The 13,677-nt window shown below is 45.3% G+C and overlaps 1 protein-coding gene across 1 annotated transcript in view; it reads left to right on the top strand.

The window, feature by feature from the left end:
• The window catches only part of LOC115479064 (transient receptor potential cation channel subfamily V member 6-like), a 64,309-nt gene that overhangs the window by 5,799 nt on the left and 44,833 nt on the right, over nucleotides 1-13,677 (top strand). The window contains exons 2-5 of the mRNA XM_030216792.1: nucleotides 1,678-1,772; nucleotides 4,279-4,401; nucleotides 7,838-7,978; nucleotides 11,092-11,190. Of these exons, the coding sequence (XP_030072652.1) occupies nucleotides 1,678-1,772; nucleotides 4,279-4,401; nucleotides 7,838-7,978; nucleotides 11,092-11,190 (458 nt within the window). The remainder of the gene's footprint in view (nucleotides 1-1,677; nucleotides 1,773-4,278; nucleotides 4,402-7,837; nucleotides 7,979-11,091; nucleotides 11,191-13,677) is intronic.

The raw sequence follows: 13,677 nt of genomic DNA, 5'->3' as shown, positions 1-13,677 counted from the left end.
TTCTATAGCGCTACAAGGCATACGCAGCGCTGCACAAACATAGAAGAAAGACAGTCCCTGCTCAAAGAGCTTACAATCTAATAGACAAAAAATAAATAATGTAAGCAAATCAAATCAATTAATGCGAACGGGAAGGAAGAGAGGAGGGTAGGTGGAGGCGAGTGGTTACAAGTGGTTACGAGTCAAAAGCAATGTTAAAGAGGTGGGCTTTCAGTCTAGATTTAAAGGTGGCCAAGGATGGGGCAAGACGTAGGGGCTCAGGAAGTTTATTCCAGGCGTAGGGTGCAGCGAGACAGAAGGCGCGAAGTCTGGAGTTGGCATTAGTGGAGAAGGGAACAGATAAGAAGGATTTATCCATGGAGCGGAGTGCATGGGAAGGGGTGTAGGGAAGGAGCAGCATTTATAGGTTAGTAGAAGAAGTTTGAACAGGATGCGAAAACGGATAGGGAGCCAGTGAAGGGTCTTGAGGAGAGGGGTAGTATGAGTAAAGCGACCCTGGCGGAAGATGAGACAGGTAGCAGAGTTTTGAACCAACTGGAGAGGGGAGAGGTGACTAAGTGGGAGGCCAGCAAGAAGCAGATTGCAGTAGTCTAAACGAGAGGTGACAAGGGTGTGGATGAGGGTTTTGGTAGAGTGCTCGGAAAAAACCCGGCAACCCCCCCCCCAAATTAGAAACGGTATAGTAAATAAATAAACGATAAACAATAATAGGCTATAACTGGCTATAACATCTGAGGCTGTTTCTTTTACATCTTTGGGGGGGTGGGAGGGGATTAGTGACCACTGGGGGAGTAAGGGGAGTTATTCCTTAATTCCTCCAGTGGTTATCTGGTCATTTAGGGCACATTTTTGTAGCTGATTCGTTCTAAAAACAGGTCTAGTTTTAGTCCTGGACATTTTTTGTTTTGTGCTATTATGGCTGAAAAACATCCAGCTCATAGGAACCCCCGAATCCCGCCTTTATCACACCCCTGACCTGCCCCCTTGAGATTTGGACGCACTGCAGGTGAACAGCATAGAAAAACATCTGGAAATGGGTTTTTGAAAATACTGATTTGGATGTTTTTGTGAGAAAAAAAAATCCAAATGCTGCTTTATGCCACTTTTTAGATGGTTTTCTCTCTTTAAAATGAGCCCCATAGTCACTAACAGTAAAATTACCCATTTTAACAGTAGCCCATATTGATAACTTCCCTCTTTAATTAAAGAAAAATAAAATGCATCTAAAAATGAAAATCACTATTATATGTATTAAAAATGAGCCAAGTATAGAGCAATCAAGCCATTGTGACATCACTGATGAGGTTGGCTCTTAGGCATCTGTGGAATGAAGCATTATGACATCACAATGTTAGCTCTAGTTACCAGAGACTGAAACTCTTCACACTGAGGGGGCAAGTTATCAACATGGGCTTCCATTAAGAAGTGTTATTTTACCACTGACCTGTGCTATTTTAGCACAGCCCCATTTAATGCAATGAAACCTAGTTACTAATAACTTGGATTTACAGTAACACAACACGTCTTAATGGTAACCCGCTTTGATCACTTTCCCCCTAAATTCAGTTTTCTGGAAAATTAAACAACTGCTTGGTACAAAGTTTAAGCTAACGTCTTTAGAAAATATTAAAATCATTATCATCGTCATCATAATAGTATCTTGTCTTTACTGCACAGAAAAGAAAGTCTTTTCTTCAAAGCTGCAGAAGAAAACGATGTAGAACTTTTAAGGAAATTAATTGGAGAGGACATGATTGATCCACACACAAAAGGTACAGTATCATATATCTTCCTTGAAGGGAATTTGTTTCTCCAGAACTGCAAACAAGAGCATATGTTTTTTAAAAGGTAACTAGCCGTTGAGCCCGTTAAAATGGGCTGGTGGGTCGCCGCCCCTCCTCCCCCGAGTTCGCCGCCCCTCCACTCGGCCCGTCTCTTCGCTATTCAACTTACATCTCCGCAGCAGGCAGAGATCAGCTGAGCTCCCGTCGGCCTTCCTTCTCTGCCTGTGTCCCGCCCTCGTGTGACGTAACGTCAGCGAGGGCGGGACACAGGCAGGGAAGGAAGGCCAACGGCAGCTCAGCTGATCTCTGCCTGCTGCGGAGATGTAAGTTGAATAGCGAAGAGACGGCCGGGTGGAGGGGTGGTGGCAGCAGCGACGGGGGGGGGGGGGGGTACCAGTGGCAGTGACCTCGGGGGGGGAGGGTAGCGGTGGCGACCTTGGCGGTTCCCTTCCCTTCGTGCAGTTTCCCTCTCTGTCCCGCCCCCCCATCATCACGTATTGACGCGGGGGCGGGACAGACAGGGAAGTCTCTACTGCGCATTTGTGAGTGAGTACGGTCACTCGCCGTTTATATGTTTGATTATAGCAATAAGCATGCTGTTCATTGATTCAAATTTTCAGGGATGAGGAAGAAAGCATTATATACAGTAGATATTTCCAGACCTTGAAATCTTTAATATTCATACATTTAGGGGAAAAGTTATCAACATGGGTTATCATAAGCTCTTTGGAGCAGAGGCATATTGTACCTGAGTACTTATCACTAGGGATGGGCAGTCGTCAATAAGGGCAGAGGAAAAGTCCATGGAATTTCCTCTGTCATTTCCTGTTGTTAGCATATGAAAGCAGGCAGGGTTTTGCTCCCCTTCCCCATTCCTACCTGTAGCCCCGGTGGTCAAGTGGAGGTCTATTAGGGGAGAAATGATGGCCATTTGCTCCTGCCCATGGTCACAGCTGCATCCAATATGACCATCATAACCTTTAACCATGCGGTACTGCAAGGGATTGCAGTAGCACCTGAAAACTATGATGAAAGGTTATGGCGCCCATATTGGATGTGGCCACAGCCATGGGCAGAAACAAATGGGTATTGCTTCTGCCACCACTAGACCACCAGGGATTTAGGTAAGCCTGGGGGTCCTGTAGAGAAGGTGGGGGAGGTTATATGCTCTTGTGGAGGTTATAGTATCAAGCCCCTCTGCTAAGTACAACGCCAACATTAATTAAGCCATGCATCTTCAAAAAGCTGGGAAGATGCATGGTGTAATTAATGTTGGCGTCATACTTAGCAGGGGGTATGCCTTGATACAGCTGGAAAGAGAAACATAGTCTATGTCAGACAAAACACCCCCCAGCTAAAATACATCTTTAAGATGAGTACTATAATCTAAGCATTCATTATAATTTAAAGAATGTTTTCAAGCTGAAAACATTTTGATTAAAAAAAATTGTGATACCTGGAGGGGCATAATCGAAAGGGGCGCCCAAGTTTTCCTGAGGACGTCCTCACAGGACGTCCCGGCGAAGGGTCGGGGAAACCCTTATTATTGAAACAAGATGGGCGTCCATCTTTCGTTTCGATAATATGGTCAGGGACGCTCAAATGGAGAAATTTAGGTCGACCTTAGAGATAGTCGTCCCCAATTTTCGGCGATAATGGAAACTGAGGACGCCCATCTCAGAAACGACCAAATCCAAGCCATTTGGTTGTGGGAGGAGCCAGCGTTCATAGTGCACTGGTCCCCCTCACATGCCAGGACACCAACCGGGCACCCTAGGGGGCACTACAATGGACTTCAGAAATTGCTCCCAGGTGCATAGCTCCCTTACCTTGTGTGCTGAGCCCCCCAAACCCCACTCCCCACAACTGTGCACCACTACCATAGCCCTAAGGGTTGAAGGGGGGCACCTAGATGTGGGTACAATGAGTTTCTGGTGGGTTTTGAAGGGCTCACATTTACCACCACAAGTGTAACAGGTAGGGGGGGTGTGGGCCTGAGTCCGCCTGCCTGAAGTGCACTGCACCCGCTAAAACTGCTCCAGGGACCTGCATACTGCTGTCATGGAGCTGGGTATGACATTTGAGGTTTGCATAGAAGCTGGCAAAAATATTTAAAATGTTTTTTTTTTTAGGGTGGCATTAATTGACTTATTAAATAATTAAATTAGATGCCCAAATCCAGAATATGATCGGATTTGCATGCACAATATCGATTGCACTGTATAGAATCCGGGGGATAAGCTTAGGTTATCTTTATTTGATATCCCACCCTTCACTGTCAAACAGACCAGAACGGTTATTTGAAGAGCTGTTGAAATTCACTTCTCTCTGTGTAACTATAAACCTGGCCCTAGTCTACTGCAAATCCAACCCCATCTCAGATGAATCAATTGTGCATAAGCGGTTCTAAATTTCAGCCTTGTTACGTTCTATTGTAGGTCTTTTAAAGCCTAATAGCTCCATACATTATCAGATTTTCTTTTATGCCTTCTAGGTGCATTAGGGGAAAATGTTTTGCATGTAGCAGCGCTCTACAATAACCAAGAATCTTTAGTGACCATACTAGACGCTTACCCCTCCATGATCAATAAGCCAATGGATTGCGATCTGTATAAAGGTACTGTGCACTTACTCTCCGAAAAGAAATGAGGAATCAAGCAGTAAGAACAGAATGTACATATGACAAAGCTTATCAACACACAGCTTAGCTGAAATTGGGTGGCGGAGCAGTTGGGGGGAAGAGGGGGTGGTGGTTGGGAGGCGAGGATAGGGGAGGGCAGACTTATACGGTCTGTAACAGAGCCGGTGATGGGAGGCGGGACTGGTGGTTGGGAGGCGGGAAATACTGCTGGGCAGACTTTTATGGTCTATGCCCTGAAAAGGACAGGTACAAATTCAAGGTAAGGTATACACATATGAGTTTGTCATGGGCAGACTGGATGGACCATGCAGGTCTTTTTCTGCCGTCATCTACTATGTTACTATGTTACTATGTTACACAGCTTGGCCTTTTCCTACTGGTAAAGATTTGTTGCAATGTACACCTTTTACAATAAAAAATTAAAGAACAGTTTTATTCCTTGTCCACCATCCCATGTTTTCCTCTGTTACAAGAGAAGAGTAAAAGTGTCTGATGAAATAAGCCTAATTAACCATTTCAGGTTGTGTGATCACTTCTGTTTTCAAGGAGAAGGCGTTGCTTGGATATTCCCGCTTTATTTTATCGAGTACAAAAATTAGAATTTGTGGAAGGGCTATCAGGAAGGGTTTCTCTTTTTACAGATGATACCAACATCTTCAAAAAGAGACACATCCTGTAAGTTGTGGAAAACGTCAGGAAGGAATTAGTGAAGCTTGAGAAATAGTTAAAAATTTTGCAGCTGAGATTTATTGTTAAATATTACAGCAGTGGTTACAAAACCTGGTCCTGGAGGCACCTCAGCCAGTCAGATTTTCGGGATATCCACAATGGATATTCATGAGAGATATTTGCATGCACTGCCTCCACTGCATGCAAATCTCTCTCATGAATATTCATTGTGGATATCCCGAAAACCTGACTGATTGGTGTGCCTCCGGGATCAGGTTTGGGAACCACTGTATTATAGGGTCATGCATTTTGGTTTAAAAGCCCAAAAGATCATCACAGTAGTAAGTGAAGATCATATGTGATGATCCTAAAATGGTCAATCAGGCAAAAGCCAGGGAAAGGAATGCCAGCAGGGACAGGGAGATGATGGGGTCTCTGTATAAGTCTCTGGTGAGACCTCATTTGGCATACTGTGTCCAATTCTGGAGACTGCACCAGTGGCGTAGCCACAGGTGGGCTTGAGTGGGCCAGGGCCCACCCATTTATGGCTCAGGCCCACCCAACAGTAGCACATGTTTAGTAGTAACTGGTGGGAATGCCAAGCTCCGCCAGCTGAAGATTTCCCCCTGATGGTAACAAAAACGCTACTCTCCACGGCACCTGCGCATGCTCAGTTTTCAGTGCATTCCTGCTGCCAAGGTGGAAAGAAGCGTTTTCCCGCCAGCTGAGATTTTTTTTTTTTTGAGGGGAGAACACTTGGTACCCACACCCAAAATCTTTTGTCTGGCTACACCCCTGGATTGCACCATCAAAAGGACGAGGTTGCTCCAGAGGTCAGCTACTAAAATAATCAACACTCTTCATCATAAAGTATATATGGATAGATGTACAGATCTAAACATGTGGAGGAAAGGCAGAAGTGAGACCTTTTAAACCCAGAAGGTAGTCCACTAGTCTTCCTTCTATTGAAAGTAGGCTTCAGAATGAGGACTTACAGGATGAGGGTGAAAGGAAGTTGTTTTAGGAATAATCTAAGAAATACTTCCTTACAGAAAGGGTGATGAATGAATGGCACAGTCGCCCATAGAGGAAAGGAAGGAAATGTGGGGCTGAGTGAGCAGACAGCATTATTATTATTATTATTTATAGCATTTGTATCCCACAGTATCCCACCTCTTTGCAGGCTCAATGTGGCTTACAATTCATCATGGATACTGGAAATAGAAGTGAATATACATTTAGTTTACAGAGGGTTTTGTGTTACATGGTAGTGAAATACATGATGGTGTTAAAGCAAAAGACATTATAAGACAGTTCTAGAAGTTTTAAAGATTATGCAGTTACACGTTGATCTTTGTGATATATCTTGTTGAAGAGATAAGTTTTCAATAGTTTGCGGAAATTGGTCAATTCATAGACCGTGTTCAGGTTATGTGGCAGCGCGTTCCAGAGCTGCGTGCTCGTATAGGAAAAGGTAGATGCATGCATTGATCTGTATTTATGCAGTACATTGTGAGCTTTTCCTGCTAAAACAGTCATAACAAATGAGGATCTAGTTCTCAAGGGAACACAGCATTGACTATTCTGATTCTATGCAATATATTATTTTTATTTTATTTATTCATACTTGTATCCTACAATTATCCAAAAACGAGTTTCCGTTCAATGTGGCTTACATTTAATGAGGATGTTTGTAGTGAGCAGACAGCATGCGTGGCTAGATTAGATAGGCCTTCTAGTATTTATCTGCTGTCATATTCTTTTTCTATTTTGGATCACATGTACTGTGTGTAAAATTCTTGGTAATGTCATGAAAGATTGGTAAAGGAGAATCAGTAAGCAAGGCTTGAAGAATTAATGGCAGCTGTGTAAAAGGCCAAGCAAAATGTCTAATAGGGCTATGATTTCTTGGTGCTGATACCTCATGCCTTAGCCCATGTGTTTGAATAGGGATATTAAAGCTCTAAGCAACTTACAGAAAAGAGTACACTCAGAAATATCTTAACGTGTCCAAAGAATCGATTCAGCTAGAACATGGTGGCAAACACCTGTATTGAAATAGACCTATTTTATTAATTCCTAAGGGGCCCTTTTACTAAGCCGCTTTGGCGCCTATGCATTCCCAATGCATGCCAAATTGGAGTTACTGCCCGGTTACCATGTGACCCTCGCGGTAAATTCAATTTTGGCGCACGTCCGCTAAGCGCGGCAGAAAAATATTTTTTATTTTCTGAAGCGTGTCAGCTACGCACGTCAAGTGGAATTTGACACACATAGACCATTACCGCCCGGTTACCGAGTGAGACCTTACCACCAGGTCAATGGCTTGCAGTAAGGTCTCAGACCCAAAATGGATGCGCGGCCATTTTCATTATGCTGCACCCCTAAATTATTAAATAATTTCATAAAGATGCAAGTGTGCTACTGAAAGTCAATTAAACACTTTTCATTATTAATGAAACTGCTTTGTCCATGGAGTAACTGGGGAGAATGTGCAGCATGGGTCTGTCACCTGCAATATTTAAAAAAATGACCTGAAAAAAGGTAATTTTCAATAACTATATAACTGAAAAGCACTCTGTATGCATTTTGTATGGTTCATCCTCATTTGCTTAAAATAGGAAAGCAAACGTTATCTAGGGTCAACGTATACTGTTCTATTTCAGTTGATTTACACTTTCATTACACATTTTTCTAGATGTTAAAAAATCATGTATTAATACATATTTGTGTCTTTGTACAGGGGAAACTGCATTGCATATAGCAATTGTAAATCAGAATTTTGAAATAGTCAAGGAACTGCTGGCCCGAAAGGCTGATACTGAAAATTCTCGTGCGATTGGTCAATTCTTTGCAGCGGGAAACAAAGGACAATGCTATTACGGTACCAGCAATCTCTATTTTCTAAACTAATTCAGTAAGGGGTCTGTTTACAAAGGCTTGGTAAAAAGTGGCCTGCGGCAGTGTGGGTGCATGTTTTAGACGCGTGCTGGGCCACTTGTTTACCGCGTCTGGAAAAAAGGACATTTTTTATGGGCCGGTAATGGATGTGCATCAAAATTAAAAGTAGCGTTCTCCTATTTACGGCCTGAGCCCTTAACGCCACCCATTGACTTAGCGGTAAGGGCTCATGCAGTACCCACGCGGTAACCGTGCAGTGCGTGCCAACTGCCGATTGCCGCCAGGGATTCGGCACACGCCAAACTCGGAATTACAACCAGGTGCACATGCTAACCCAGTGGTAATGCTGATTTGGCACACGCAACCCGCGCATTAGCCCTCCTGTTCCTTTGCAAAAGGGCCCCTAATTTTCCCCACAGTATTCAGCACTGACCATCACCGGCTAAATTAGATCATGTCCAGGTACCAATGTTGAATATTCATGGCTATCCAATGCATGTTCTGGCAACTGGGTCTTATGTGGGCCCCGGCTGATATTCAGCCGGGACCCACATAATGAGGAGTGGCCTAGTGGTTAGAGCACCGGTCTTGCAATCCAGAGGTGGCCGGTTCAAATCCCACTGCTGCTCCTTGTGATCTTGGGCAAATCACTTAACCCTCCACTGCTTCAGGTACAAACTTAGATTGTGAGCCTGGGACACAGAAATATCCAGAGTACCTGAATATAATTCACCTTGAGCTACTACTGAAAAAGGTGTGAGAAAAATCCAAATAATAAATAAATAAATAAATAAATAAAACACACTTAGGGCTAAATTCAGTAAATGGGGTCCACACACCTTCCACAAGAAAAAGCAAAGGTGGAAGTGAGACTGTACCAGATAACCAAGGCAAACCACAGTAACTGACGGCTTGTTATGCCAGCAGAAGTGCACACTCCACAAGTGAAATCATTACATCAGAATGATGTTCCACATGTTTTCACGATTCTGTTAAGTTTACTGTTTTGAAAGGATTTGACCCCTGAGGAAGGCTAATCAGCTGAAACATGGTCCATGTGGAGGAGTAGCCTAGTGGTTAGAGCACCGGTCTTGTGATCCAGAGGTGGCCAGTTCAAATTCTGCTGCTGCTCCTTGTGATCTTGGGCAAGTCACTTAACCCTCCATTGCCTCAGGTACAAACTTAGATTGTGAGCCCTCCTAGGACTGAGAAATATCCAGAGAACCTGAATGTAACTCACCTTGAGCTACTACTGAAAAAGGTGTGAGCAAAATCTAAGTAAATAAATAAAATCTTGCTACTATTTGAGATTCTACATGGAAAGTTGCTACTATTGGAGATTCTAGATGGAAGTTAATGTTGCTATTCCACTAGCAACATTCCATGTAGAAGCCTGCCCTTACAGATTAGCAACGCGGCCGCGCAGGCTTCTGTTTCTGTGAGTCTGACGTCCTGCACAAACGGTAGGGGTGTAGCCAGACTGTGGCGGGAGAGGGGTCCAGAGCCCGAGGTGAGGGGGCACATTTTAGCCCCCCACAGCACCACCGACCCCCCACTCTGTTTTTACCCCCCCCCCCCCGCCGCCGCCAACACCGCCACCACCAACAACTTTGATCCCCCCCTGCCAATGACCCTCCCGACCCCCCTCCTGCCGACAACCCTCTCAACCCCCCTCCCACTGCCATCTGCTACCTTTGCTGGCGGGGGACCCCAACCCCCGCCAGCCGAGGTCCTCTTCTTCTGGCGCAAGAAACAGAAACAGAACGAAACCTTGCAGATCATCCAGCGGCCGCGTTGCTGGCTGATCTGCAAGGCTTTGTCCTGTTTCTGTGAGTCTGATGTCCTGCAGGACGTCAGACTCACAGAAACAGAACAAAGCCTTGCGCCGGAAGAAGAGGACCTTGGCTGGCGGGGGTTGGGGTCCCCAACCAGCAAAGGTAGCCGACGGCGGCGGCGGGGGAGGGTTGGCGGCGGGAGGGGGGTCGAGAGGGTCGTCGGCAGGGAGGTCCAGGGCCAAATCTACAGAGGCCCAGGCCCCCATGGCCCCACATAGCTACGCCACTGGCTGGTAGTAATCAGGCATAGCCATGCACTGCCCAGTTACTGCTGGGTTAGCATGGGAGCCCTTACCGCCACCTCAATAGGTGGTGGTAAGTGCTCCCCCCCCTCGAAATGGCCGTGTGGCAAGTGGTTCAATTGATGCATGGCCATTTCTGTAAGAAAAAGGAAACCTGCCTTTTACTCTCTGTGGTAAATGGGGACCTCGGCGCTCATCAAAAGCGCGCACTGGCACCAGCACAGGCCCCCTTTTGCTGCAGCTTCCTGTAAGGACCCTTAAAAAATGTTTGAGCTCATTTCAAAGTGCCCTTTAAAAACCACTTCTTTCACTTAGCTTTTAATATTTAGCCTTTCCAGCCTATGATCTGTGTACAGCACAGCCCAGGAAACTCAATAAACTTTTTTTTATCTCTCTCCTATCCTGATGACTTGTATACTTGGTGAATGAATGTTTTCTACCTCACTTTGATGATTGGGTTCTTTCCTGTCATTAATGGAATTCCTTTCTATTCTAAATTGAGTTATTGATTTTAAAATTGTACACTGCTCTGACCTTTTCAAAAGAAAGGGTGGTATATCAAGCCTTGATTAAACTTAAACTTAATGTCAAATGATACAATTAACAACGTGTCAGACTTTTGCCATCATTGTGAATGCCCAAGGTGTCCGCCTCCAGCTTTGGGAGGTTCTTAACAGCCTTGTTGATTGGTCCCTGTGGCAGGCCGTTCCAGTTCATCTGCAGCACTTCCTTGAGTTTGGCGATTGTTTGCAGCTTTGGGATGGGGCTTGTGATAGGCTTCCAACATTGCTTCCCCAGACAAAAGTCTACATCACTGGTTCCATTGTATGCAAATAGGTCTCCTAAATATTCATTGTGCACTGCATACGTCTAGTAGCGATATAGAAATGATAAGTAGTAATTGCAGTATTAGTAGGAAATCCTGAAAAACAGGCTGGGTTGTGGTGGACCTCAAGGACTGGGATTATAGGACCCCTGCTCTACATTATTGTACTAACACAACATTTACTTCTCTCCAGGAGAATATCCTCTATCCTTTGCTGCCTGCATTGGCAATAAGGAGGTGTTTCAGTTTTTAGTTGAAAATGGAGCCCCACTACACTCACAGGACACAGAAGGTAAGCAATCTAGGCAGTGGCGTACCAAGGAGGAGCGGTGGGGGCGGTCCACCCCGGGTGCACGCCGCTGGGGGGGTGCCGCGTGCCTGTTGGCCGAGTCCGCTCGTTCCCTCCCTGCTGCTCCCTCTGCACGGAACAGGTTACTTCCTGTTCCGGGGCAGAGGGAGCAGCAGGGAGGGAACGAGTGGACTCGGCCAACAGGCGCGCGGCACCCCCCCCAGCGGCGTGCACCCGGGGGCGGGGGGGGTCGCGCTGCACCCAGGGGGGGTGTAATTTCACCGGGGGGGGGGGGGGTTGCACTGCACCCAGGGGGGGGGTGTAATTTCGCCGGGGGGGGGGGGGGGGGCCACATCGGCGATCCGCCCCAGGTGTCAGCCAGCCTAGGAATGCCACTGAATCAAGGAATAGAAAACATTTATTTATTTATTTGTTGTATTTGTTTCCCACATTTTCCCACCTATTTGCAGGCTCAATGTGGCTTCCATTATTCTGTAATGGCGATCGCCATTTCTGGCATGAGGAAATACAAATTGGTATTGTATTAAATGTTCATAAGTGAACAAGTAGATCAGTAGTCAAGTATAGCGAGATTTTTTATCGGGATAACAAAGAGTGGTGTAGCGTTAAAGTTCATTCGTGACAAGTTGATGAGGCAATCAGGTATAGAAAGTTCGGTTATGTCCAGTTCTGGTATAAGTTTCGTTGACTGGAATTTAAGATGGATCGTTGTGGTATGCCTTGTTGAACAGGTTGGTTTTTAGTGATTTTCGGAAGTTTGTTAGATCGTGCATTGTTTTTATGGCATATGGTAGCGTGTTCCATAGTTGCGTACTTATGTAGGAGAAGTTGGATGCATATGCTGATTTATATTTTAGTCCTTTGCAGCTGGGGTAATGGAAATTCAGGAATGTGCGTGATGAACTTTTTGTATTCCTGGGTGGTAAGTCTATGAGGTCTGACATGGTTTGAGATTTAGAGGGTCTTTTACGAAGGCACGCGACCAGCAGTGGAAAAGCTAGAGAGGTGCCAGACCCATACAGGGTAGGAGGAGAGAAGGTGCAAAGGATGGGAGAGATGCCAGACTCATATGGGGAAAGGGTCAGAGGAAGGGAGGGATGCGGAAGCTGCAGGCAGCCCCTACCACTGAGCAGCCTTGGGCATTTTGCCCGGCTCGCTCAATGGTAGCCACACCCCCGATATTAACAGTCTGTCTACAAGAACCCTGGAGACCTCACCCCCATTTCCCGCTTCCTTCCTTCCCCAACACTTGAAATCAGCAGGCCTTTCCTACGCCAAAAACTCTGATGAGAACCTCTTGTTGTCTGCTTGGTGATATGAAATATTCAATGTGACCCTTCTCATCAAAAATGTGACGGTCCTTTTATAGAGTCAAGAATAACTAAGGAACCATGTTCTCATTGCTTTCCTAATGTGTAGTCTTATTGTGTATCAAGCCAAAGCTAAATACAGATATAGAAAGATGAACATGTTTCTATATAAAATTCTAAAACATTTTTTTAAATCCATAAAGGCTATATGTGTTATGAATTTCTGCTTGCAGTTACAAATTGTCTTTCTTTGAAGAGACACAGTGTTAGGTATAGGCTGTCATTTGCAGTGAAATACCCTATGACGTTGCATGTCATTAGGAGTGGTCTAGTGGTTAGAGCACCACTTTTGACATCCAGAGGTGGCCGGTTCAAATCCCACTGTTTCTCCTTGTGATCTTGGGCAAGTCACTTAACCCTTCATTGCCTCAGGTACAAACTTAGATCGTGAGCCCTCCTGGGACAGAGAAATATCCAGAGTACCTGAATGTAACTCACCTTGAGAAACTACTGAAAAAGGTGTGAGCAAAATCTAAATAAATAAAGATTCTAGGATTCTAAAGAATAACAAGATTCCATGCAGAATTTCAAAGTGTAGCAACATTCCATGTAGAACCCCAAAGAGTAACAAGATTCTTTGGGGTGGAGGAGTGGCCTAGTGAGCACCGGTCTTGAAGAGACACAGTGTTAGGTATAGGCTGTCATTTGCAGTGAAATACCCTATGATGTTGCATGTCATTAGGAGTGGTCTAGTGGTTAGAGCACCACTTTTGACATCTAGAGGTGGCCGGTTCAAATCCCGCAGCTGTTCCTTGTGATTAGAGAGTTGCACGGGGACAGAAATCTTACCCATCCCCACCCGTCCCTGCTGGAATCTTACCCGTCCCCACCCATCCCCACTGGAATCTTACCCATCCCCACCCATCCCCGCAAAAATTTAAACCATCCGAACCCGTCCCCACCCATCCCCGCAAGAATTTAACCCATCCCCACCCATCCCCGTAAGAATTTAGCCCATCCCCACAAGAATTTAATAGTACATAAAAGAAAGATCCAGTCAGCTCCCTCAGTCTCTTTCTGGATTTCAGCCACAGCACTGTAGGCAAGGAAGGAACGGAAGTTGGAACTTGGAACACTCTGGTGAGCACATGTAAGATTT

The sequence above is a fragment of the Microcaecilia unicolor genome, chromosome 10, assembly GCF_901765095.1.
Source record: "Microcaecilia unicolor chromosome 10, aMicUni1.1, whole genome shotgun sequence".
In the NCBI taxonomy this organism is placed as follows: domain Eukaryota; kingdom Metazoa; phylum Chordata; class Amphibia; order Gymnophiona; family Siphonopidae; genus Microcaecilia; species Microcaecilia unicolor.
This window is presented reverse-complemented; position numbering and strand designations above follow the sequence as displayed.